The sequence below is a fragment of the Haliotis rufescens genome, unplaced genomic scaffold, assembly GCF_023055435.1.
Source record: "Haliotis rufescens isolate VD_foot unplaced genomic scaffold, xgHalRufe1.0.p SCAF_20, whole genome shotgun sequence".
In the NCBI taxonomy this organism is placed as follows: domain Eukaryota; kingdom Metazoa; phylum Mollusca; class Gastropoda; order Lepetellida; family Haliotidae; genus Haliotis; species Haliotis rufescens.
Window position 1 is genome coordinate 12,986,672 of NW_025963891.1, and position 27,603 is coordinate 13,014,274.

Consider the following 27,603-nt stretch of genomic DNA (forward strand, 5'->3'; position numbering starts at 1 on the left):
TACATAGTAACAGTCTACATAGTTACACAGTAACAGTCTACATAGTTACACAGTAACAGTCTACTCAGTTACACAGTTACTGTCTACTCTGTTACACAGTAACAGTCTACATAGTTACACAGTAACAGTCTACATAGTTACACAGTAACAGTCTACATAGTTACACAGTAACAGTCTACTCAGTTACACCGTTACAGTCTACTTAGTTACACAGTAACAGTCTACATAGTTACACAATAACAGTCTACATAGTTACACAGTTACAGTCTACTCAGTTATACAGTAACAGTCTACTCAGTTACACAGTAACAGTCTCCTCGACATTAATGCATCTAAAGAGCGGTTCATCTTTTAGGGTCGACTTTTTATCAATAGTCTCGTACCATAAACAGGACCGCCTCCGTGGTCGAGTTGTAGAGCGTCCGCCCTGAGAGCGGAAGGTCCAGGGTTCGATCCCCGGCCGCGTCATACCAAAAGACGTTAACATATGGTACTTGTTGTTACCCTATCTAGCGCTCGGCATTAAAGGCCTAAAACAAGGACTGGTCGGCTCGGAGTCAGTAGACTGTGTCTGAGTGGGGTAGCCATGTTAAACTGCGGCATGGTATCTCAGTGAGCTAGCACTAAAAATCGGCATCAGTCCGGACTAGTACAAGCAGCCACACACACACACACACGTACATGCACGTCTTGCATAATCTTGGACGCGACGTTAAACCCAATTTCACCTCACCTCACCGTACCATAAACATCTATCTTCTGATTGTATAATAACTAAATTTTGATCTTATTAACCGTCGCAATTTTGTACGAACCGCACTGTAACGACCAGTATTTAGGAATGTGACGATTTAGGTGCGTGATTTCGGTTTGTTCAGTCCGTCCTTACAACCATGACAATATATGTGTACTCAGTTATGCTTTTAGAATCTATGAGTTCCGCCCCCATATCTAAGGTAGTCGACTTGAAAACTAAGGGCGCGGACGCCACAAAGGCGTGGCATTAAATGCCAAAACCTCTAATCCAGATGCAAATTGTATGCGATGTGTAAATTATTTAAGAGACATAAGAATATATGTACGTGTAGTTTGCCTAGGATTGTGACCATTTGTTTCACACGAAAATCCCAGATGTTTAATGCACATTAACGTCATCCGTTCTTTGGTGCGGTTGACTGTACATGCTTATAGAGAAGGGGGTGGGGGGTGGGGGGGTGGGGGGTTTGTTGTTTAACGCCGCATTCAGCAATATTCCAGCTATATGACGGCGGTTTTTTAATAATCGAGTCTGGACCAGAATATCCAGTGATTGACATCATGAGCATCGATCCACGCGATTGGGATACGACGTCATGCATCAACCAAGTCAGCGAGTCTGACCACCCGATCCCGTTAGTCGCCTCTTACGACAAGCGTGGTCGCCTTTAACAACAAGCATGGGTTCCTGAAGACCTACTCTACCCCGGATCTTCACGGGTCTTATAGAGAGTGCATACACAAAATATATGGTTTATTTTGTGAAATAACAAATATCATTCATCATCTACTTGTGATAATTACATTATTTGTATAAACAACACTTCATTTTTTCTTCCCCAGCTAGGCTATCTAGGGCTGTTCTGCTCGACTTCAGTTGGCCTGGTGAACACCTTGTGTTGTCCATCATCTTCAGGCAAACTCCCGATTTCGGGTTGCTGTAATTTTCGAGGAGCTTTGCCCCGAGTCCATCATCTAAAATGGCGTCCTACGACCCCAAAGACCCGGATATGTTGTATCTTGCCGTGGACCGCAAGAAAATGATGAAGGAAATGGTAACACCCTTTGACGGCAAGAAAGCTTGCTGGGTTCCTGATGAAAAGGAAGGATTCAGAGCTGCTGAAATCCAGAGCACCAAGGGAGAAGAGATCACCGTCAAGACAGACAAGCTGGATGTAAGCTCCCCAGTTTTTGCAAATATTTTACGTGCATTCCTTACAAGACAGGTGCCAAGTCCATAAACGACCTATTGACGTCAATGAACAACGTGAGCCAAAATAGTCATGAGCAAAAACCAGCTCAAACTCGCTGGCAGCCATGACACATAGTTTAGGCAAGGAAAGAAACTCCATATCTATTTCCCTCTTTCGGATTTCATAGAACTAACATTAAAACCGGACTTTTTACCCTACAAAACAAAAATTGCAAAAAACAATTCCTTCCCACGGCATTGAACACGTGGTGTATCACTGATTTTCAGTTATCCATTCATTTATTTTTACCCCAAAATTGCATTTTACGCCCAATGTAATCTGTTCGACAGATAATCTAGACTGGAGTTGACGGTTTATACTAAAGGGACCCCAACGATCATGAGAAAACATCTTTAAACGTTTAACGACCTGAATTTGACATATTTAATATATTGCTATTGCTATTATTTCTATGGTAAATAACTCAATGTTTACATGTTCTCAATGTTTCGTCCTCAGGTCAAAACCTTCAAGAAGGATGACATCCAGTCAATGAACCCTCCCAAGTTCGAGAAGATCGAGGACATGGCCAACTTGACATACCTAAATGAGGCTAGCGTTCTCCACAATTTGAGGGCCAGATACGAAGCCGCTATTATCTATGTACGTTTTCGTCCCTCTGTACTTCTTTTTAGGCAACATAATTCGATAAGCAGACCTCTACCGCTTTAGCCGCGAATTAATGTTTTAATGTTGAGGTCGATAACAGAAGACAGTTATATATATTTATATATTGGTGAATTAGAGAATGACCAACGAGCTACGAGGAATAATGGTTTCACGAGGGTTAGATAGGCCGTTATTATATTACTCATTGACATTTTAAGGAAGTAAATGAAAATAAAAAGTATTAAATGTCAACCCCACAGATAAATTCTTCAATAAGGACACCCTGTTGTTCAATCTGTCAGCAGAGGGAGCTGGCATAACCTGGCTATTTTGCAGGCTTGACGGAAATAGCTGAACGTGAAAATGCCTGTTGTTCATATCCATTAGTGACGTCATGAACAATGTGCGCCGCCATATTGTATTTTTCTCAACGATGAAGCATTGTGACGTCTAATGACTTCAAATAACCAATCAGCTAAAAGGTACCAATGCGGCCAGCATAGTCCGGACCCTAGTATTCTGGACGGACGATAACTATAGTGACTTGACAGAACATTACTATATGCCTATGGCTATTTGATTCGGACTATTTAAAATGGCTTCACAGGAAATAGAATATATAGAGAATCCACTCGACATCAAGTATATCAACACGAATCGAAAAACGTTGAAAACTCCGAGTCTTGTCTGTTTATCTATTTGTCATCCAAAATCATTTTTCCAACTTGTTCAGTTTGTAAACAGTAATAACCAGTCTTGAGAGTGAAAAGTACAGCTAACCAGCTTCAGTGGCAGAGAGATTAGTGATGTCATTTGATTGTGACGTCATGGTAACGATAACGTCACAATGGATTGCATTGTGATGCAGTTTCATTGTAGCGATATCTCCTAGGAGATATCGCTTGATCTTACCCAATATAAGCGATATCTCCTGTGCATACCAGTGATGAATGATATAACCATTGCCCCAGTATAGTTTATGTATTGACTTTTCTTTTATCAGACCGCCTCCGTGGTCTAATGGTAGAGCGTCCGCCCGGAGAGCGGAAGGTCCGGGGTTCGATCCCCAGCCGCGTCATACCAAAAGACGTTAAAAGATGGTACTTGTTGTTACCCTCTCTGGCGCTCGGCATTAAGGGGCTAAACCAAGGACTGGTCGGCTCGGAGTCAGTATACTGTGTCTGAGTGGGGTATTCAAGTTAAACTGCGGCATGGTATCTCAGTGGGCTAGCACTATAAATCGGCATCAGCCCGGACTAGTACAAGCAGCCACACACACACATACACGTGCATGCACGTCGCTATATAAATAAATGCAATAATCTTGGACGCGACGTTAAACCCCATTTCACCTCACCTCACCACATCTTTTATCAGACGTACTCCGGCCTCTTCTGTGTCGCCATCAACCCTTACCGCCGTCTCCCCATCTACACCCCGTCCGTCGTGGCCAAGTACAGAGGCAAGAGGAAGACCGAGATGCCTCCTCACTTGTTCTCCATCTCTGACAACGCCTACCAGTTCATGGTGCAGGGTGAGTCGTCATCATTTGAAGCCTTTGATACTTTTTCATTCTAAATCTATTCGGTTTAATTGTTTAAAGATTTAAGATGTTGGATACATACCAAAGAAGGTTTCATATGTTCTTGTTGTTAAAAGACTTTTATTCAACAAGTTTATGCTTGAGAAAGAAGAAAAACACCCGACCGAACACTGCGCAGTAGCTTACAAGTAACTTTTCTTTCTGCAGATCGCGAGAACCAGTCTATGTTGATCACGTAAGTTTTAACCTGTGACCTTGACCTCCATTAAAAGTATTTCTATATAAAAAAAATAATGTGACAATGCATAACTCAAGCAAGCAAGTGATTGATGGCATGAACAGCGATCGGGTTACGATGACATACGGTCATCCAAGTCAGACCAACATGTCCTGGTCCTTCGTTAGCATGGGACCTGGTGGTTCTCTGAGTCAGAATTCCCACAAGGAACACAGTCTTAGGCAGCGTTCATTTTGTTAAGAGAGCCATGTACCATTAGGAGAGGGCGAGTTCTAGGTGTCCAGCAACTGAGCATGGTATTCAGGATGATATCTGGATCATTACAGCGGCGAGTCTGGAGCCGGAAAGACTGAGAACACCAAGAAGGTCATCGCCTACTTTGCCCACGTCGCCGCTGCCGGTGGCAAGTCCGACGAAGATCAAAAGAAGGTTTGTAAAGCTAAAATAATATTCATATTTTAAATATATTATCATCGAGCATATATAATGTAAAACTTACGAAAATGAAAAACAACACCGAAAGAACCAGTCAAATAAACAGAATTGAATAAACTTACAAATTGTCTTGTGACATAACGCTATATTGTTATACTTCAATTGAAATACGTATCAACCTATGCTGCTTATTAATATTAAACCAATACCATATATGTATATTATCTGTATTAATTTCGAATATGTTTCTTTCACCCACCCCAATCACAAACCCTACACAAATCAATAACACGTGTACCTCAACTCCCGACCTAACCCACAATAGGGTTCCCTCGAGGACCAGATCGTGCAGTGTAACCCTGTGCTGGAGGCGTACGGTAACGCCAAGACAACTCGTAACAACAACTCCTCCCGATTCGTGAGTATATTAGGGTTCGGTAATGTCCGCCATACCAACCCGAGGAATGACCCCGGCTCGATTCTGTTCAATCCCCGTTTAAGTTATCACCTACCTGTATTCAATACTGAATATAAGAATTATTATTTAATCTAATTATTCTTTCTCTCACAATTTTCCCTTTACTCATTATTTTATGGTTAATTCGAAATGCCACCCTTAATAACAAGCCCCAATTGGTTTATCCCTAATCAGCTTAACAAGTTAATATACCTTAACATATAAGACTATAAGACTTAACAAATAAGTTGAATAATTCACCTTCTAACAACACTTTTCTACGACATTGTTTCTTATCTTCGTCTAACAAGTGTTCCACCTTATTAATAGTGTGATCCTACCTTTACTTCCAAACTCAGACCTCATGGAGATGGACTTTGAGTGAGTCAACACTAAGACCATGCTCAGTGATGTAATCATGGTGCTTTTTCTTAACAGGAGTAAGTAATGCATACCTTGAGATGTGGGTGTTACATGGTGTACTCTAGACGTATCACGCTTTAGTCAAATATGTACTCAAGTTCTATTCGTATTAGTGTCAAGCATGCATATAGCTAGACAATATAGTCGGCTTGATAGGCACAGGATCTACATAGAACAGATAGCATGATATGAATAGGTAGGTAATGTGTGTATACCAATATATGCATCCACAAGGGTAAGCGATGTATGCACACCGCAAGGATCGGGTAGATAGCATATTTAGAATTTAGAGTGTGTCGCTGAAAAAATACCACATATGTGTTTCATTAGAACCGTAGTCCTATGGTACCTTTTATAGATATATATTGAACAAAGGTCCTATACTGTATCTTAGCATGATGCACGTTACTCTCCTGACTCCTTGGCACTCTGTTCTGTATACCGTAGCATTAGGACAAAGTTACATCACCTGAAGGGTTTTGCCTCTCATATCATATCTGAATAGGACTGTTATAATGTATTCAAAACATGCTGCTTCTAATACTTACACCTAGTTGCATATGTCAAATGGCAATGGTATGTGTTCAACATATTTAATTGTTATCGATCAGTGAAATTGAAAGGTTGCTTTTCAGAACCATCTTGATCGGTAGGACATGTATTAGGTATTAAACGCTGAATATATTCCAACGTGTCTCCGTGAGCTCTACGGGACTATGGGTCATGTTTTACACATGCTTTAAATGACTTGCGCTTATTTGTTCTGAAACTGCCACTTGGTGTCACAGACGTGTCATATATCATCTTCAGGGAAAGTTCATCCGTATCCATTTTGGTACCTCTGGAAAGATCGCCGGAGCTGACATTGAGACCTGTAAGTACCACATGGATAGGGCTGAAATGTCATTGTTATGTCATTGTAATGTCATTGTAATGTCATTGTAATGTCATTGTTATGTCGTTATGGCATTGTAATGTCATTGTTATGTCGTTATGGCATTGTAATGTCATTGTTATTGCATTGTTATGGCATTGTTATGTCATTGTAATGTCATTGTTATGTCGTTATGGCATTGTAATGTCATTGTTATGGCATTGTTATGGCATTGTTATGTCATTGTAAAGTCATTGTAAAGTTATTGTTATGTCATTGTAATGTCATTGAAGTCACGCATTTTAAACGCTCTGCTTAAAATCAAACGTGTAAATACGTAAGGATATTCATATTCGAATCTCTATCACAAAAAATAGTTTTAAAAACCTGGACAAATTCATTATGACAAAGGGACAATGGTTATGGCACCATTGAAATACCCTCTCCTGCATGTGAAATGCTGATACAACACACTGGTATATGATGTGAACATCGTTTGTTGATGACCATCATCATTTGTATGTAGAAGTATGCTATACAGCCGACTCTCAATACCTCAAGTGGAAGGTCGAACACATTGTTCTAACCTTGGAGACGAATAGAGTGTGCAGTGTTTTATAGTGCACATCAATGTGAAGATGTACATGATGATTATTTTTTATTTTCTTGCCTACCAGACTTGCTGGAGAAGTCTCGCGTGACGTTCCAACAGTCCGCCGAGAGAAACTACCACATCTTCTACCAGATGTGTTCCAACGCCATCCCTTCAATCCCCGGTGGGTATTTACCCCCCTATTCACGTAGTATCTACCCTCCTATTCATTTCATATTTACCCTCCTATTCATATTGCATTTAGCATCCTATTCATGTAGTATTTACCCTCCTCTTCATGTAATATTTTGCCTCCTATTCACGTAGTATCTACCCTCCTATTCATTTAATATTTTGCCTCCTATTCATGTAGTATTTACCCCCCTATTCACGTAGTATCTACCCTCCTATTCATTTAATATTTACCCTCCTGTTCATATAATATTTTCCCTTCTATTCATGTAGTATTTGCGCTTCTATTCATGTAGTATTTACCCTGCTATTCATGTAGTATTTACCCTCCTATTCACGTAGTATCTACCCTCCTATTCATTTAATATTTACCCTCCTATTCATATTGCATTTAGCATCCTATTCATGTAGTATTTACCCTCCTCTTCATGTAATATTTTGCCTCCTATTCATGTAATATTTACCCTCCTCTTCATGTAGTATTTACCCTCCTGTTCATATAATATTTTCCCTTCTATTCATGTAGTATTTGCCCTTCTATTCATGTAGTATTTAACCTGCTATTCATGTAGTATGTACCCTGCTATTCATGTAGTATGTACCCTGCTATTCATATAGTATTAACCCTCCTATTCATGTAGTATTTACCCTGTTATTTATGTAGTATTCATGTATCACGAAACATTGACTGCATGCGGCATCATTATCAAAACTACCACGTGTTTATTTAACAACGTCTTCCTTCCCCAGAGAAGATCCTGTGCACGCCTGACCCCGGTCTCTACTCCTTCATCAACCAGGGCACCCTCACGGTCGACGGTATCGATGACGTCGAGGAAATGAAAATTACTGATGTGAGTTAAAACATAGTCCCTTAAATATAAAATCAATGTCCAACCCAGGTTATTTTCTGGCCAACATAGTACCTCTGCCAATTCGCAGTTCCACACATTTAGATATTAAAAGTCGAGAACATTAATGTAATCTCAAAATACTTGAAAACCTATTTTCATTTGCGTATTTATTCTTCTTTCAAAATTGTTGTTCGCTTCAACGTGCAGACAACTAGATCCAATAGGATGGCAGTAAAGATGCTGGGGTTTTTATGATCTTTGATATTAAGGATATCCTTTATCACTCCTCCTTAATTATGAGAAAAACAATGTGTAAATATTGAAAAAAAAAAGATTTTACTGGGACTTCCAAAACACATTTTTGTTTACAAACAAGAGTAAAGGCTGGTCGCTTGATGCGCAAATTAGCCCTGGCAATGATGTAATTCTAAGTCATCATTGCGCAAGAGCCGCAATTTGACCTCAGTCCTTTACAGAAAACCTTGTACATCCAATCATTATTGTACTATTGTGGTGACAGAGTTCCTACGATGTTCTGGGATTCACGGAGGTGGAAAAGAACAGCATGTACAAGTGTACTGGCACCATCCTCCATCTTGGTGAGATGAAGTTCAAGCAGAGAGGCGAACAGGCCGAGGCTGATGGAAGTGGAGGTATGACCTGTCATAGTTGTTATTGTACATTTGCTCTATGAATACACTGTTGTTTGTTTGTTTGTTGTTTAACACCGCACTAAGCATTATTCCAGCTGTATGACAGCGGTCTGTAAATGATCGAGTCTGGACCAGACAATCCAGTGATTGACATCATGAGCATCGATCCAAGCTATTGGGATACGATGACATGCGTCATTGAAAGGCATTGTCACCATTTACAGCAAGCATGGGTTGCTGAAGATCTATTCTACCCCGGATCTTCACGGGTCCTATGAGTACATTGAAACCCCTTTATTCTCGTGCGGTAACATTCCGTGTGAAATCGTCCGTATTAACAAATTTCCAGATGAACGAATCTTGACTAATGTAAACAGTAAGCGTCCAATTGACGGATTTTTCTTGCGTAATGGGTTTCAATGTACATTTAATAGTGTGGAATAGCTTTCCAAATACATGTATATCAAAATATTTGTAAGATGGTATTGTTTCGATATTATTTTTGTTTCGTTAAGCTGCGTGTGGATTCTGGGACATGAAAGGTCCTCAGTAATACATGGTTGTCGAAAGTCGGCTAAAATGAGGTGACACTGTGACACGCGGTTGTTTGTGTGTATTCGAAACCCAACGATGTGGGCAGCTGTTCACGATATCCACCACTAGTGTGCATGTCCGTGACGTAGCTGGACTATTGCTGACATGCTACTTTCGCTCTCTCACTGTTTCGTACCATTGGCCTTGACTAGTTTATACTCCTATCTTGCAGAGGCCGAAAAGGTATCCTTCCTCTTAGGCGTGAACGCCGGTGATCTTCTGAAGTCTTTGCTCAAGCCCAAAATTAAGGTCGGCGCCGATTACGTCACCCAGGGCCGTACCAAGGAGCAGGTTTGTCGTCACGCCCATTTCAATATTTCTTATAATGTAAAGACTTGATTCTCACTCTTTTTCTGATTTGATAATATTTTGGAGTGACTACGGTATTTATGTGGTCAAAAACCGTATTTATGAACGTAAATTCGATACTGCTATATTTCCAGGTGGTGAACTCGGTTAATGCCCTGGCTAAGTCTCTGTACGATCGTATGTTCAAATGGTTGGTCTTGCGAGTTAACATCACTCTCGACACAAAGAAGCCAAGGCAGTTCTTCATCGGCGTGCTGGATATCGCTGGGTTCGAGATCTTTGATGTAAGTTCGGCATAGCTGAAACTATTTACGTAAATATGCTATCAGAAACATTATCAATTCTGAGTTATCCAAGTAAGCAGAACCTAAATGAATCCCAAAACGTGTTCTGTAATAAATCCTTGTTTACAAAAAAATCCGATCGGTGTCCAATGTAATCTGCCCTTTTGTGAACAGTTCAACAGCTTCGAGCAGCTGTGCATCAACTACACCAACGAGCGTCTGCAGCAGTTCTTCAACCACCACATGTTTGTCCTGGAGCAGGAAGAATACAAGAAGGAGGGCATCCAATGGGAATTCATTGACTTCGGCATGGATTTGCAGGCCTGTATTGAGCTCATTGAAAAGGTAGGACCACACATCCATGTTACAATAAATGTGACCCATGCCTTCTCAGTTATGAACAAACACAAAAACAAGTATTTGATGACTAAAATAGCGTGACATTGATCTGTATCAATGTCTCTCGTTTCAGCCTATGGGTCTATTGTCCATCCTGGAAGAAGAGTGCATGTTCCCCAAGGCGTCTGACAAGACCTTCAAGGACAAGCTGTACACCAACCACATGGGCAAGTCTCCCAACTTCCTCAAGCCGGACAAGAAGCTCAAGGGAGGCGCCCACGGTGACTTCTGCCTGAAGCATTATGCTGGAACTGTGAGTTCTGTAACAAACTACTTTATGCGATACCCACTGTTGGGCGATCTTCTAAACATCTGCCATTTCGTATACCAACATAAGTACTAGTTGACTGATAGATATAACACAATCAATGTAAGCATGACATTATTCTGCTTTTGGCAGTTTTCTTGTGAAAATTGAAAGGGTTTTGTCGCTTCTATTTGAACTAGTTTACATGTTCTGATTTGGTTAGATGTATCATGATAATCCGTTTGGAAACAAACAAATCAATAGGCATCTCCAGTCACCATCGATTGTTGTGAAACAGAAAAACATGTTCTCACCTACTGGAAGCATCACAAGACCTAACAATTTGTTATAAATGTTCACTTCCGGTTACACATTGCTTGACTGTTATGAAGGGGAACCAAAAATTCGGGGTAATCGGAAGTTAATCTCCCCTTTTCCCTCTACAGGTGCCCTACAACATAACTGGCTGGCTGGAGAAGAACAAGGATCCCATCAATGAGACTGTAGTAGAACTGTTGTCTCACTCCAAGGAATCCCTGGTTCAGACCCTCTTCCCAGCGGCGGCTCCTGCAGGTGGGTAGTGAGTGAGTGAGTGAGTGAGTGAGTGAACGAGCGAGTACGCCCCAAATCTCAGCAATATCAATGCGGACTACACAAGAAATGAGTTGTACGCATTGTACCACTAAAGTATAGATGTTACAGTTTGTCAGTGTCGCTTTTTTTAATAAATATGAATTCATATTGATTACAGAGGGAGGCGGTGGCAAGAAGAAGAAGAGCTCAGCTTTCCAGACTATTTCTGCAACCCACAGGGTAAGTTATCATCATTTATTAGAACAAGGCTCTTAAATGCCCGATGTACGTACACCGCTGGTATTTGTATTCTACACATTTGTGTGTATATCGTCAGTTGCATTGCGAATCTTTAAAAGAACCAATGAACTATGGAATACCGTGCATTATGTTAACCTTCAGATAATTAGCAGTGCAAAGTTATATTATTCATTGACATCAACTTTTAACTTGTTTTTTTACAGGAGTCTCTGAACAAGCTGATGAAGAACTTGTACAGCACTCACCCCCACTTCGTGCGTTGTATCATCCCCAATGAACTTAAGCAGCCAGGTAAGAAAACATATTCCATTTTGCTACTGTGAGGCTATAGTGTTTAATATGTGTGTGTGTGTGAGAGAGAGAGAGAGAGAGAGAGAGAGAGAGAAAGAGAGAGTGAGTGAGAGAGAGAGAGAGGGGGGAGAGAGAGAGTGAGACAGAGAGACAGAGAGAGATCATATCGTTTAGTTTAAATCACTGCATGTATTTGCATCTATTGTTACAGGACTGATTGATGCTGCTCTTGTGCTCCACCAGCTTCAGTGTAACGGTGTACTAGAAGGTATCCGTATCTGCAGAAAGGGATTCCCCAGCAGAGTTATATACTCTGAGTTCAAACAGAGGTATGGAACCCTGATTTACATCAACTCCACTCAGTATGTAACAAACACTGATAAATATACGAAAACCGGATTTTGCAAATATAATTCCAATCCCCTGGGAGTGTTGATAAAATTAATGTGCATACCTAACTGATATTGAGTGTCTTCGTTATATATCAAGTGACTATATATACTAGATGATACGACATAGAAGTTAAATTCGCGCTAAGGACATTTTCAAGATTCCAATTTCTTCATCACTAGCTGTACAATTTCGCATCAATAGGACTGCTGGTAATGCTCTGTGAACAACATGATGGGAGACCATTTGTCTTGCAGATACTCCATCCTGGCTCCTAACGCCATCCCCCAGGGTTTCGTCGAGGGCAAGGTTGTATCGGAGAAGATTCTGCTGGCCCTTCAGATGGACACAGCCGAGTACCGTCTTGGCAATACCAAAGTCTTCTTCAAGGCTGGAGTCCTTGGTTACCTTGAGGATCTCCGTGACGAGCGTCTGTCCGCCATCATCTCTATGCTGCAGGCCCACATCAGGGGTTACCTGATGCGTAAATCGTACAAGAGGCTCCAAGACAAGAGGTTTGTTACGATCAGAGGGTAGAGGCTTTTTTGCATAGCCCTTGCTATTGTTAGAGTTTTGAGAGAAACCAATCTCACCACGTTCTCTCAAGTAAGATGTAACATTATTGATTTATGAAACTTCATGTCGCCTCTGTGCATCAGTCGAAGTGCATCTTTGTTCACACAAATGTGAATTGATATGGGGTAAGGTGAGATCGGAATATGAATCCAAACCTTCCAGTGTTGTTGTTATATACTTGAATGCTGACGCTGATCCACTAATGTCAGACAGACAGACTAATGTCTTCCTCTTCTTCTCCAATATCAGTTTACATCTATAATGACAATAAGTTTCCTTTCAGAACTGCCTTGTCAGTGATTCAAAAGAACATCCGCAAGTGGCTGGCCATGAGGAACTGGCTCTGGTGGAGATTCTACACCAAGGTCAAGCCCCTCCTGAACATTGCACGTGCCGAGGACGAGATGAAACTGAAGGAAGAAGAACTTGCCAAATGCAAGGACGAACTGTCCAAGGTCACTCAGAGAGGAAAGGAACTCGAGGAACAGAACGTTGACCTTCTCCGGCACAAGAATGACCTGTTCCTTCAAGTGCAGTCTCAGGGTGACACTCTTTCCGACCAGGAAGAGCGGATTGAACAACTTGTCACGCAAAAGGCTGACTTTGAACAGCAGCTGAAGGATTTGGAGGAACGTCTTTTGGATGAGGAGGATGCAAACGCAGATGCGTCAGAGCAAAGGAAGAAGTTTTTAGACCAAATTGAAGGTTACAAGAAAGATATAACAGACCTTGAGGGTAGCCTTGCAAAGGTAATTATGTGTTCTGATACGATATATTGTACTCAATAATGTATTAATGTTAAAACTGCCTACGTATGCTTTTAGAACCATTTTGAATAAATGATATTTGTATTAGGCTGAACAAGAAAAACAGACCAAAGACAACCAGATAAAGACACTCCAGGATGAGATGGCAGCTCAGGACGAACAAATCGCCAAGATGTCCAAGGGCAGAAAGGATCTCGAGGACACGCACAAGAGGACCCTGGACGATCTTCAGAAGGAGGAAGACAAGGTCAATCACCTCAACAAACTAAAGCAGAAACTTGAGGGGACACTTGATGAGGTGAGTCAATGATGTGGTTTATTCAATAACACCTACAGTCCCTTTGGCTCGAAATGAGAACGATGAATTGTAAAATAATTCAAAATCGGGAATAGTCTCTTAAATATCAATACAATACACGGCCATGTGTACCATGTATCCAACAATATCTGCTGTTTGTTATGCAAAATGCGAGAGTACCCTGCCCCATCGGTGGCACCTGCCTCAAATACATGCAAAGGCAAGTCAGTTGTTCACCTGAAAGATAGTACTTTTTGAGTGTCCCCTGTCGTGATATTGCTGGAACATTGCTTAGAGTGCTGGAAAACCATACTAACTCACTCTATCGGTCTGTTCTGGTTGAATATATATATATGCATATAAATGCATCATATGCATGCTAATTCCCTGTGTCTACATGCTATAGTTGGAGGATAATCTGGAGCGCGAGAAAAAGGTGAGAGGTGATGTTGAGAAAGCCAAGAGGAAGGTGGAGCAGGACCTAAAGGCATCGAATGAGACTGTAGAAGAACTTGACCGGGCAAAGAGGGAACTTGAAGAGGCAGGCAGAAAGTATGTCCTACAGAACTAAGCAAATAGTGTTAAACAACGTGACACAACTAAGATGTCAGTACCTGTCCAGTTTGGTTCTAACAACCATCTTAATCCTATCGACCTTGGTATTGACAGTGTCAGAAAAGGATATGTTACACGATTATTCTGGTTTTGCTCTATAAATGATGCTAAGGTAGACCCAATTTTATGGACAACAACTTATAATACTGTAATAAGCGACATTTCGGTAAAGATCCTTATACCGTCATCAAGCAAGTCCGAATAAGGGACATTGTACAGAATGTATATAGTAGGTGGAGGATTAACAGTAACAACAATTTCATACATGAGTAGGTTGGTTGGTTGGTTGGTTTGTTGCTTAACGCCGCACTCAGCAACAGTCCAGCTATATGACAGCGGTCTGTAAAATAATTGAGTCTGGACCAGACAATCCAGTGATTAATATCATGAGCATCGATCCACGCAATTGGGATCGATGACATGCATCAACCAAGTCAGCGAGCCTGACCACTCGATCCCGTTAGTCGCCTTGTGCGACAAGCAGAGTCGCCTTGTACGACAAGCAGAGTCGCCTTTTACGGCAAGCATGGGTTGTTGAAGACCTATTCTACTCCGGAATCTTCACGGGTCTACAAGATTAGTTATAACAAGAGTAAGTGTTGACAACAGAAGGATAATACTGTCACGACACGATGGACAGAGAACACATAGTTGGAGGCCAATGGGACATGAAGCCAATTAAACAGGTTAAGTGATGCTTGACAGCCTTGCTTGAGGCTTGGTATAAGGATCTATACCGAAATGTCGCTTATGACAGCATTAAAGAAGTTGTTATCCATAAAATTGTGTCAACCTTGTCATCTGTCAACTTCTAAGTAATGCCTATCAAACAATTTATAAATGATAATGTTAACATTTACGGACCTTGGTAATCTTTGTTCAGTAAAATAGTTTAAGACAATGCTGAATGATTCGTGTTAAAGGAAGGACCAGCAGATCAACAGCCTCAACTCCAGATTGGAAGAAGAACAATCCTTAGTTGCTCAACTCCAGAGGAAGATCAAAGAGCTTCAGGTAGAAACCGCCATTAAATCTTACAACATTAAACTTGTCATGTAAAGAAATATTATTGCATTAAACTTTAATTTGTTCATTCATGTTTTGGTTACAGTTCACCTAACATTTTTTTTATTTCTGTAACAGTAAAAAAGAATATACACTGATTCTTACCATGTAAAACGGAGAACACAATTGATTTCAGACGATGAATCGGTTATATATACGTAAGTTTGGGACCATTGAAGCGTGACCATACCCTTGTTTTGCCCATCCAATCAATGTTTATCCTTCTAGATATTATCTGTTCAAAACATCCTTCCCAAATTAATGACTCCAAAACAATTAAACAATTTGCCCATATTAATTACGTCTTGCATCCCCCAAGTATTCCCTCAGAACACAAAATCCCACACTTGACTATATGTTCTTGTTGAAACGTTGCCTTCATTGTATATTCCTCCAAACCACCACAATAATAATTCTCAATCCTCCAGGTGAGACACACATTTCCACTATTTTCCATCCCGATTGAAGTTATCCAATTGTCCTATCTGAATACCTTATTACCCTCTCCTTGTACTAAGTCCAGCACTCTTCAAAGAAAGCCTTCTCCCACGAGGAAGAACCACTGTCCTGGTATAAATAATTAAGCATTCATTATTGTGATAACTCATTTCAACATATATTCATATTCATATTCAACGTATACATTACAGGAACCCTGGCCATTTCTTTATATCTATGTTTGCTTATCTGCTGCCAATATCCATCTAAATCCAAAGTGCCAATTGTCATGGTAACGTAATATCACTCTTGAGCAAAGGACATGTTCATATTCTGATATAGTGGGCGGTGATTAAGAGATTGATCCATGTGTCGTGAATGAACAATAATTCACCATAAATTGATGCTTGACAGGCCCGTATCGAGGAGCTTGAGGAGGAATTGGAGGCTGAGCGATCTTCCAGAGCAAAGGTCAGTAGCAGCCAGATAGTACAAATTGCTAAAATCACGCTAATCCTATACCTGGACAATTTGTCAGAAATAGTGTTTATTATTCATATAATTGAATAGATACAACATGTAATACCGTTGACAACAACCGTACCGGTCAGTCTGTTTCAATCTAATCGCATGTATTAGATATTTGATTGTCTGATTTGTCTCTTTCCAACAGTCTGAGAAACAGAGAAATGATTTGTCTCGAGAACTCGAGGAGATTGGAGAACGTTTGGACGAAGCTGGTGGAGCCACTTCCGCTCAGGTTGAACTAAACAAGAAGCGTGAACAGGAGCTCCTGAAGCTCCGTCGTGACCTTGAGGAGTCCACCATGCAACACGAGGCTCAGGTATCTACACTCCGCAAGAAGCAAACTGACGCTACCAACGAGCTCAGTGAGCAGGTCGATCAACTGCAGAAGGTCAAGAGCCGGTAATTAATTACAATGATTGGTTCCTTACATTGATCCTTAAAATCAGTAACTGATTTTATTTTGTTCATGAATTAATGATGTAGCGATAGTGGAGTGCTTGTGTTGTGTGTTAAGCATTACAATAATGTCTAAAAAGAACGAGCATTGTTCACTGCAGTCATACAGGAACTCTGCAATAGCCTAATAGTAAAAATGATGGCTCCTCAAGTCGAAAGCCCGGGTTCAATTCTCAACAAGGTGTCACTGTGCAAAGCACATTATAGCATCACATGCTACGATACGCCTGCAATATGGCTGACAGTGGCATGAAACGATTTTCGATCATCAACAAACTCATGATGTTATATCGATGTTAGGGTTGGATACATTCTGACACTGTAATTTCAGTCTGGAGAAGGAGAAAAACCAGATGAAGGGAGAGATCGACGACTTACAAAATCAGGTCGAATATGTCAAGAAAAACACTGTAAGTTCTTTTCTTTCTAATATGTTGGTCAATGCAGCGACAGCTTCTCTAACCCAAATATGTACCCTAGTAATGTATTAAGACTTCCAAACTATTCTAATCACCAGGGCATGTCCACCAAGCTTTCGAAACAGATGGATAACCAGCTGTCAGAACTAAACTCCAAGATCGAGGATGGTCAACGACAGATCAGTGACCTCCAAAGCCAGAAGAACCGACTCCAGAACGAGGCTGTTGAGACAACTCGTCAGCTGGAGGAGGCGGAACACAAAGTCGGCCAACTCACCAAGGACAAGAATGGACTGCAGAATGCACTCGATGATACCAAGAGAAGCCTGGAGGATGAGACTAGAGTAATACATCATTTACAAATTCCTTTGATTATAATCATTCATAGTGTTCTAGACCCGGTTGTATCAAACTTTAATGATGCCATTAACTAATGGTGCATTAAGCATTTAATGTTTCATTAGGATTTAATGTAGCCATTAGTTAATGAGGCTTTGATACAACCGGGTCCTGGATACCTACACTGGTTTCAGGGGCGCTTTAATGGCAATAATACTTATGAGAACTAACAGAACAGTGCTAAAGTAGATGTCAGTGCGATTTCAATACAGTAAACTATGGTTATAACAAACACGCTTATAACGAACTGACGGATATAACGAACTTACTTTTTTGGTCCCGACTATTTGCTGTAGTTATGCTGTATATATGCTTATAACGAACTACGGTTATAACGAACTAAAATTAGTAGTCCCTTTGAGTTCGTTATAACCGTAGTTTACTGTATGTCTGAAAGTCGATAAAAAAGGGTTCCATTGCATCAGATTGGCATCGTCCCAAAGTTGTACATGCAGTAAACTACGTTTATAACGAACACGCTTATAACGAGCTGACCGATATAACAAACTTACTTTTTAGTCCGGGCCTTTTGTTGTATATATGCTGTATATATGCTTATAACGAACTACGGTTATTATGAACTAAAATAAGTGGTCCCTTTGAGTTCGTTATAACCGTAGTTTAGTGTAGATCCATCGTTACATCGTATTGTTTTGTTAATTTGAAGATAGCTTATTGTCAAAAGGGAAAATGGATCCCATGTTCTGAAAGGAAGGTAGTGTTATGTGACAACAGTAGTTAAACAGAAGTATCCTCTACCTTCACCTCGTCTGTGCAGGCTCGCCAGAAGCTCCAGAGTGAGGTCCGCAACCTGAAAACCGACTTGGACGCATCTCGTGAGCAGCTTGAGGAGGAGCAGGAATCCCGCTCTGACCTTCAGAGGCAGCTGTCCAAGGCAAATGCCGAGGCTCAAAACTGGAGGTCAAAGTTCGAGAGCGAAGGACAAGCCCGCACAGAGGAGCTGGAGGAAGCTAAGTGAGCACATTTCACAATAACATTAATGTCTTTATGAAACTACTTCTTGTAATTCGGGTGCAATCCAAGGAAGATCTTGGTGGTATGGCGTGGTGAAACGGTGTTGTTTTCTCAGTTGTTGTGACATAGCGGCGCTATGAAACGCTTCTACAGTTTCAGGACATGTTTGTAGACACATGTTTGATGCTTCAAAAGTCAAAAGGCTTAAAAGATGTTTTCGGAAACCGAAAAAAATAAAATTTTGTGTGTTACAGACGTCGTCTGCAGTCTAAACTCAGCGAGGCTGAGCAGAACCTTGAAACTGCTAACGGCAAGATCAACGGCCTTGAGAAGTCGAAGTCACGTCTTCAGGGAGAACTTGAGGATCTCATGGTCGATGTCGAGAGAGTGAGTCTGAGAAGGCGTTAACTGATTTCATTTTAACCGAGCTAAACTGATACCAGTGATTCACGGTTCATACGCATTATTCATGTTATTATATTAATAGTTTATACCTACATATGTGGCATGGTCATTGTAAAGTTGGTCCTTTAACACACTGGTATTTTACATACCTACATTTCAGACCATAAATAAAGTTAAATTTTAATATGTATTAAAAGCCCTAACTCAATCTCTACTCCACAGTCGAACGCTAACGCCAACTCGCTGGAGAAGAGGCAGCGTTCCTTTGACAAGACTCTTGCCGAGTGGCAGTCCAAGGTGAAGGACCTCCAGTCGGAGCTCGAGGAGTCACAGAAGGAGTCCCGCGGTTACTCTGCTGATCTGTTCAGAGTCCGCGCGTCCGTGGACGAAGCCAACGATTCCATCGAGGCACTCAGAAGGGAGAACAAGAACCTCAGTGGTGCGTAGTAGTGAATATAGTGGCAACTATTGGGTGAAATGATGTAAAATGCAAACATGATAAAAACGGAAAGCAGCTACACATATAGTCTTTATTCATTATGTATTGTAGGCCACAGGCCCATAATACATTACAGAGTATACAGTGAGAGAGAAACATTATAATACCAAATTTTAGGTGATTTACACAAGACGTAGTTTCATTGCTTTATAAATGAATACGGATAGATTTTGAATGATTATTACATTATTTGATGCCATTAAAATATTAAACGTATGTATGGAGGGGTACAGGTAAAACTTTTTGGGTATACATTTTCGTCTTAAATGTACATATCGATCACAAATTATTAAAAAATGAAATTCGTCTTCAATTTGATTTTGATTGCAAGCCAGACACAACATTTCCGATTTTAACTCTTGTTTATACCCCCCAGTCTCAATTCGGAGCTGGTGGGAACAGCATCTAAATTGCGCAGCTGATATATTTCAATTCTAAATACCTGGCACCTGGGCTCTGTTACAATACGACTGTCATAAGACGTTAGGCCTACGGTCGCTTTATAGAACTTGGCTCTGACACATCCGATTTCGAGACAATGGGGTTCGACTGCATATGATATTTCAAACAGATGCTGCATGTGTGCAGTTTGGGAATAGCATTATGAAAGTGATTACGAGGATCAGTTACAGCGTGTTCTGTCTGTGCAGACGAGATCCATGACCTGACGGACCAGTTGTCTGACGGAGGCCGCAGTGTGCACGACCTGGACAAGGCCCGCAAACGTCTCCAGATGGAGAAGGAGGAGCTCCAGGCAGCCCTGGAGGAGGCGGAGTCCGCACTGGAACAGGAAGAGGCAAAGGTCGTCCGTGCGACGCTCGAGGTGGCCCAGGCGCGTGCTGATACTGACAGAAGACTTCATGAGAAGGATGATGAATTTGAAAACACACGGTTTGTATTTACGTTTTTCGGTATTAAGGGCGCTTGGATAAAAATAAAACGTCAACGCCAGAAAAAAATTAGTTTCGGTTTCCGAAACAGATTCGATTGGGCGTAAAAGACAAAACAATGGTGAACATTATATGAATGGATCATTGATAATCCGTGATGACACCAGGTGTTCGCGAAAGGGGTAAGCGTGCCCTGCTGTACCGGAAGCTCGTCATCTGCATAAGAAAAGTTAACATGATGGCTGAAATAATCGCTCATCGCACCCAAGGCATGGGTACAGTGTGCTTATCCAATATCGGTGTTGTCCCCAGCTTGCTTGAAATACCCTACTCTCGAATTCAACCTCTCATCTTTTGTTGGGGTTATAAACTGAATAAGGGGTTGTCTCTACTAATTGCCCTTTGTCCAGAAGCATTAGCATTTTCATTTTCAAGTCAATCGACAGCCTTCACTAAATAGAAACTTTTTATGAAGTAGTGTTTTGAAACGCCATGTAGTGTTCATACCTAGCTTCCTACTAAAAAGGGGCGGTCGGGTGGCCTCGTTGTTAAAGCATTCGCGCGACACGCTGGACCCGGGTTCGATTCCCGAATTGGGTACAATGTGTGAAGCCCATTTCTTGGGTCCCCCGCCGTGATATTGCTGGAATATTGCTAAAAGCGGCGTAAAACCACACACACTCACTCACTCCTACAAAAAAACAACCACCACCAGAAAAACTACTGTAAACAGGGCCCTGTAATTTGGAGGCCAGATCCTAGGTGGTAGTGCTGGTCAGTAGATGGTTGTCTTCTTACATCTGTTCCTGCGAACATTTAGAACTGTGCCTTGTGTGTTTTGGACAGCCGCAACCACCAGCGCGCCCTCGACTCCATGCAAGCCAGTATGGATGCCGAGGTGAAGGGCAGGGCCGAGGCCATGAGGATCAAGAAGAAACTGGAAGGCGACATCAACGAGTTGGAGGTGGCTGTTGATGGCGCCAACAGAGGCAAAGCTGATGCTGAGAAGAACGCCAAGAAATACCAGCAATTTGTTAAGGTAAGGCACGGAACAGGCACCACTGTCTTTGATTATATCCGGTCTGCATATGTTCTTGTTGCATAGAACGTTTAGACACGTGTGAGATACACGATATTATAAACGAATATACAGTAAACTACGTTCATAACGAACACGCTTATAACGAACTGAGCGATATGACGTCCTGGACATTTGTATATATATATATATAGAGAGAGAGAGAGAGAGAGAGAGAGAGAGAGAGAGAGAGAGAGAGAGAGAGAAAGAGAGAGAGAGAGAGCTAGAGAGTGAGAGAGAGAGAGTGAGAGAGAGAGAGCTAGAGAGAGAGAGAGAGCTAGAGAGAGCGAGAGAGAGAGAGATAACGAACTACGGTTATTACGAACTAGGATTAGTGGTCCTTTAAGCTCGTTATTGCCGTAGTTTACTGTTTGTTCTCTTGTCCGAGATAAGTAATGTCACGATGCCTAACCAATTGACATCTCTTCAGGAACTGGAGGTAGCAGTTGAGGAGGAGAAGCGTAAGGTTGATGAAGCCCGTGATAATGTCAACATGACCGAACGCCGCTTCAACAGCCTCAACGGAGAGCTCGAGGAACTTCGTTCAGCACTCGATTCTGCTGATCGGGCCCGCAAGGGAGCTGAGAACGAGCTCATGGACGCAAATGACCGCGTCAACGAACTCGCTGCACAGGTGCAATCTGTGTCGGGCCAGAAGAGGAAACTGGAAGCTGACATTACTGCCATGCAGGTGCGTCAATACATGCATGTGGTCTCACGTGGGCGTGTATCGTGGTTGATCATTCATATTTGCCAGATTGTTTAGCGCATGCCTTGTCACGTGATTTATCAGTTTTTGAGACTATATGAGCGGAAGTACATGGAAAAAAGGGGGAACTCGTCGATTGTTACGAGGATATGTTAACAAACATATTCTTAAAGACATTTCCTTGTATTGAAGTACATGAAGTACGGGGGCACGGGTTGCCCAGACGTCTAAGGCGCCGTGATTCGCTGTGAAGACTTGCGTCCCTTGGGCACGCCAGAAACCTATGATTGTGGGTTCGAATCCCGGTTCGCCCCGATTATGTTTCTAGGTTTGTCAGCACCATACCCGTGCTCGTGGGTTTCACCGAAGTGGTAAACGTCTGAGACCTGCATCACTTGGGGCTTTCCTCCCACGTTAAGGTGACACGCCGTGATATAACTGGAATACTGTTAAAAGCGGCGTTAAACCCAACTCACTCACTCAGTACCGATCATTCCTATTAGTCAGCTGATTCATCATGGAAATAAATGACAGACCATACTCCGAATATGAAATAATAAAAGTGCAGCTTACCTGTACATAGCTTACCTGAAGTAACAATATAATGAAGAATTGTTTTCTTTAATCAACAACATTATTATTCAGTGTTGAAAAATATATATTTTAAAAACAAATATGGAAATTGGTCTTATTTGTATGATACTGTTATACTGGACCCGTGAAGATCCGGGGTAATACTGTAATACTGATTGGCTATTAATACGGCTTGGTCACCTTGCAGTCTGACATCGAAGAATTGAGTACCGAGGTCGCTAAGGCAAACGAGGCCGCGACCCGAGCTGCTGCTGACGCCACCCGCATGGTGGACGAGCTTCGCCAGGAACAGGATCATAGCATGCAGATTGAGAAGGTCAGGAAGGGCCTCGAGGCTCAGGTCAAGGAGCTACAGACTAACCTGGACGAGGCAGAATCGCAGGCCCTCAAGGGAGGCAAGAGGACTCTTGCTAAGCTGGAACAGAGGGTAAGTGATGAGTCTGCTTTAGGGTTGTTTGATAAGGGCTTCTTGTACAAAACTGTTTTGGAACTTCAATCAGTGTAAATTCGTGATTAAAACATAGCAATGGTTATCGAAACGTATCAGTGCGAATGAATAATTGTATCAAAGAGTGTTCTGTGCAAGTGGGCACGTCAGTAGAACGTCTACGAAAAGCAAGGAACAGAAGCGGCATCAGTGTATTCTTTGAAAACGTTCAAGATGAACCTTCATACGTGGTACATCCGAGGGTTGATGGGGTAGCCTAGTTGTTAAAGCGTTCGCTTGGCACGCCGAAGGCCCGTGTTCGATTCCTCAATGTGTGAAGACCATATCCGGTGTCCCCGGCCATGATATTGCTTGAATATTGCTAAAAGCGGCGTAAAACCATACTCGTTCGCTTGATACATCCGAAGGCATAAGCAAGGCTTTTTAGTGACGATGGTCATACATGTACCATGAGTTTTTTATGGCCGTAATTATAAACCAGTAGTTCATTAACTCGAATTACTCAACATCCTTGCTTAAACTGTACTTTCTGAATGATGCACAGGTCCAGGAGTTGGAGACTGAACTTGACAGCGAACAGCGCCGCCACGCGGACACCCAGAAGAACATGCGCAAGGCAGACAGACGTCTTAAGGAGATCGCGTTCCAGGCTGACGAGGACAGGAAGAACATTGAACGTCTTCAAGATGTCATCGAACAACTGAACGGCAAGATCAAGACATACAAGCGCCAGGTGGAAGAGGCCGTAAGTCTCGTTTTTCGTGTAAATGGTGTAGAGTTGCATTCCCTTGTCAAGCCAGGATCCGCTGATCACAGGATTCTCTGTGTTTATAATTTTGTGGATTGTCAGCCACCACTGTTCACAACTTGTATGTCAGTTAGCTGTCTCGCCGTCTACGACCTGTCAGTGAGTCTGATTATCTCACTGTTTACACCCTGTATGTGAGTCTGATTGTATCACTGTCTACTTCCTGAATGTGAGTCTGATTGTATCACTGTTTACTCCCTGTGAGTCTGATTGTATCACTGTTTACTTCCTGTATGTGAGTCTGATTGTATCACAGTCTACTTCCTGCATGTGAGTCTGATTGTATCACTGTTTACGTCCTGTGAGTCTGATTGTGTTTGTGAGTCTGATTGTATCACTGTTTACTTCCTGTATGTGAGTCTGATTGTATCACTGTCTATTTCCTGAATGTGAGTCTGATTGTATCACTGTCTATTTCCTGAATGTGAGTCTGATTGTATCACTGTTTACTCCCTGTGAGTCTGATTGTATCACTGTTTACTTCATGTATGTGAGTCTGATTGTATCACTGTTTACTTCCTGTATGTGAGTCTGATTGTATCACTGTTTACTTCCTGTATGTGAGTCTGATTGTATCACTGTTTACTTCCTGTATGTGAGTCTGATTGTATCACTGTCTATTTCCTGAATGTGAGTCTGGTTGTATCACTGTCTATTTCCTGAATGTGAGTCTGATTGTATCACTGTTTACTCCCTGTGAGTCTGATTGTATCACTGTTTACTTCCTGTATGTGAGTCTGATTGTATCACTGTTTACTTCCTGTATGTGAGTCTGATTGTATCACTGTTTACTTCCTGTTTACAGGAGGAGATCGCTGCAGTGAACCTGACCAAGTTCCGCAAGGTTCAGACAGAGCTGGAGGACGCCGAGGAACGGGCGGAGTCGGCCGAGACCACCATGAACAAACTGCGCGCCAAGTACCGCAGTTCGGTCTCCATGGCAGCCAATTCGTCCAGCGTGAGTACAGGCAACACAACTAGCGTTAGCTGACGAATACATAAAGTTAGAACAACAACAAAACTACGTCCATGAACCCTTATGTCCTGGAGTAACTATTTTCCATCAATCACATCGAAGAACCAAGTCTTGAAAGTGTGGTTTTGGGTTTATTGAAAATGTATCAAAGGGAAAGGGTTGGCAGATATGATATTAGGTTAAACAAGCGGCACAGCTAAACAGAGGTTTGACACACCTTTTGAATAACAACTTCACAAGATAGCAATTTTGTATTTAAACAACAAACAGCCATTGTGAACGTAGGTCTCCCGTGTGGAGTGTATCGTTGGATTATGGGGAGTAAGACTTAATGGACGAGGGTAAGAATACATGATTGATATTTTATTTACAGTAAATGATTCAACACATTTCGAGCGTAAGTGACCCCCCAACGTATCCGTTTCGTATAGTAGTACCACAGTAGAAACGCTGATAGATGTCATTTTGCGCAAATCGCCTAACCTGCTTCTTAGCCACCTTAACACAATAGGAACCTGTAGGTTTGTAGCAACATGGATTAATTAGGAGTAACAATGATCCGTATTCTACAATATATGCCTCGTGTTGTGACGAGTTTGTATTTGTCCATAGTGCACACTGCACATTTATGCTTGAAATCATCACATACGTATTAAAGTTGAAAAATATGTTTTTGTTCAGTTCGCATGGTAACATCATTTTTCACGTGACACTAACTGACGGGCAAAAGAAATTATACACTTGAAAAGTGAATTTCACCATTAAATTACAAACCTTACTCGGCTGAAAGCTGTCACCGAACCACTGCAAACTTGAGGTCCTTAGCACAGCTAAGATACCCGTATCAAATGAATAACCATCGAATAACCTTTTCTTGTTTGTTTCATTTTAGCCACCAGCAAACATGGTGTATACTTTCTTTTGCCCGGCAATTTATGACAGATAACTTTGGAATTTACATTTTCGTACCAAAGCTGTCAAGTATGATCACAATAAACGCATCGGCTTAAATACTGACCTTATGATACCAAAAACGCATTGGTTTGATTTGAAATTTTGCAGTAACGTTTCTAAAAGTAAATCGACTTTGTCATCGATCAAATATTATCCGAGAGTGACTCCGCTTCAAACTGGGTTGTCCATGTTTAGGTCATATATCTGTATGATGTCTCTGCGTTCATGGTACCCGTGAAGATCCGGGGTAGAATGGGCCTTCAGCAACCCATGCTTGCCGTAAAAGGCGACAATGCTTGTCGTAACGGGATCGGATGTTCAGGCTCGTTGACTTGGTTGATGCATGTCATCGATCCCAGTTGCGTGGATCGATGCTCATGATGTCAATCACTGGATTGTCTGGTCCAGACTCGATTATTTAAAGACCGCCGTCATATAGCTGGAATATTTCTGAGTGCGGCGTTAAACAACAAACCAACCAACCAACTGCGTGCAGGGTTATCATTAACTGTTATTTATCCACGATCATAAAACGTAAGCAGGTAGTATAGCGACCTGCTTCAAATTTAGCAAATTAAGCCTCTGTGGTCTGAAGCTGCTAGATGTGTGCTGTGTTAAGGATTGAATTTGATCAGTGTGAGTCACCACCATGCATATGCGTACCACCAGAGACCATATATCGGTACCAATGTACAGTGCGTTACCCTTTGTGCAATGCATTAAATTTGATCCGGTCTTTTCTCTTCTTTCAGAGAGGAAGTGTTGCTCGGGGACTAACATCTCACTCTTCTTACCTGTCCTCTACAATGTCCAATGAGAGTGAAGGCGATTATTAGATAATAATCTATGCATTTTCTGTCCCAACCCCAACGCTCCAGTTGGACGCAGGAGGGGCGTGGGGAAACGCCCTCTTGTGCGTTCTGTCTGTGACTTCCTTTGGTTTCAAGGTTATTACGTCAAAATATTTGAGAAAATTGAAAAATTGAGAATTTGACCTTGGCCAAACATGGAACTGCTCTGCACTGCTAGTGATATTATTGTATTTATTAATATTGTATTTATTGTTATTCTGGCTCGTGTTAGACGGGCATGTACATGATGTTCAGCCTGAGGCTGTGAATAATGACCTCTCATTGGACAGATTCAGCACAACGAACGCTCATTCTATTGCTCTGTGGTATACGTTACTATAGTTACCAGTATATTCGTAGAGTGATGTAACGTCTCGGCAGTAATATACTTAATAAATGCTATCAATATAACAGTGTCCTTGTTGTACACGAGTGTGTGTGTGTGTGTGTGTGTGTGCGTGTGTGTGTGTGCGTGCGTGCGTGCGTGCGTGCGTGCGTACGTGCGTGTGTGTGTGTGTGTGTGTGTGTGTGAGTTGGGGTCTTACGCTGCCTTGAGTAATATTGCAGTAAAGACTCGGGACACCAAGAATGGGTCTCAGATATTCTTGGTTTTCGGCGTGATGAGAAG

The 27,603-nt window shown here is 41.7% G+C and overlaps 1 protein-coding gene across 3 annotated transcripts; it reads left to right on the forward strand.

The window, feature by feature from the left end:
- Positions 1 to 1,599: 1,599 nt before the first annotated feature.
- Positions 1,600 to 27,386, forward strand: LOC124131801 (myosin heavy chain, striated muscle-like). Of its 3 annotated transcripts, XM_046495287.2 has the most exons (38): positions 1,600 to 1,931; positions 2,469 to 2,612; positions 3,996 to 4,152; positions 4,369 to 4,396; positions 4,726 to 4,828; positions 5,160 to 5,252; positions 6,525 to 6,588; positions 7,266 to 7,364; positions 8,123 to 8,226; positions 8,747 to 8,879; positions 9,646 to 9,764; positions 9,917 to 10,066; positions 10,241 to 10,411; positions 10,539 to 10,718; positions 11,159 to 11,285; positions 11,464 to 11,525; positions 11,750 to 11,837; positions 12,049 to 12,166; positions 12,485 to 12,742; positions 13,087 to 13,552; positions 13,659 to 13,868; positions 14,275 to 14,420; positions 15,407 to 15,497; positions 16,401 to 16,457; positions 16,660 to 16,913; positions 17,302 to 17,380; positions 17,488 to 17,733; positions 18,567 to 18,763; positions 19,018 to 19,150; positions 19,391 to 19,607; positions 20,318 to 20,558; positions 21,404 to 21,596; positions 22,066 to 22,326; positions 23,126 to 23,365; positions 23,931 to 24,131; positions 25,000 to 25,152; positions 25,544 to 25,567; positions 26,877 to 27,386. In XM_046495287.2, the coding sequence occupies exons 1-37, from the start codon at positions 1,737 to 1,739 to the stop codon at positions 25,544 to 25,546; spliced, it is 5,781 nt and encodes a 1,926-aa protein (XP_046351243.2). In that variant the 5' UTR covers positions 1,600 to 1,736; the 3' UTR covers positions 25,547 to 25,567; positions 26,877 to 27,386. The 3 variants fall into 3 exon arrangements, with proteins under 3 accessions (XP_046351243.2, XP_046351235.2, XP_046351252.2); XM_046495279.2 differs by lacking the exon at positions 25,544 to 25,567; XM_046495296.2 differs by lacking the exons at positions 1,600 to 1,931; positions 2,469 to 2,612; positions 3,996 to 4,152; positions 25,544 to 25,567 and adding an exon at positions 5,651 to 5,731 and having other exon boundaries at positions 4,363 to 4,396.
- Positions 27,387 to 27,603: the final 217 nt, after the last annotated feature.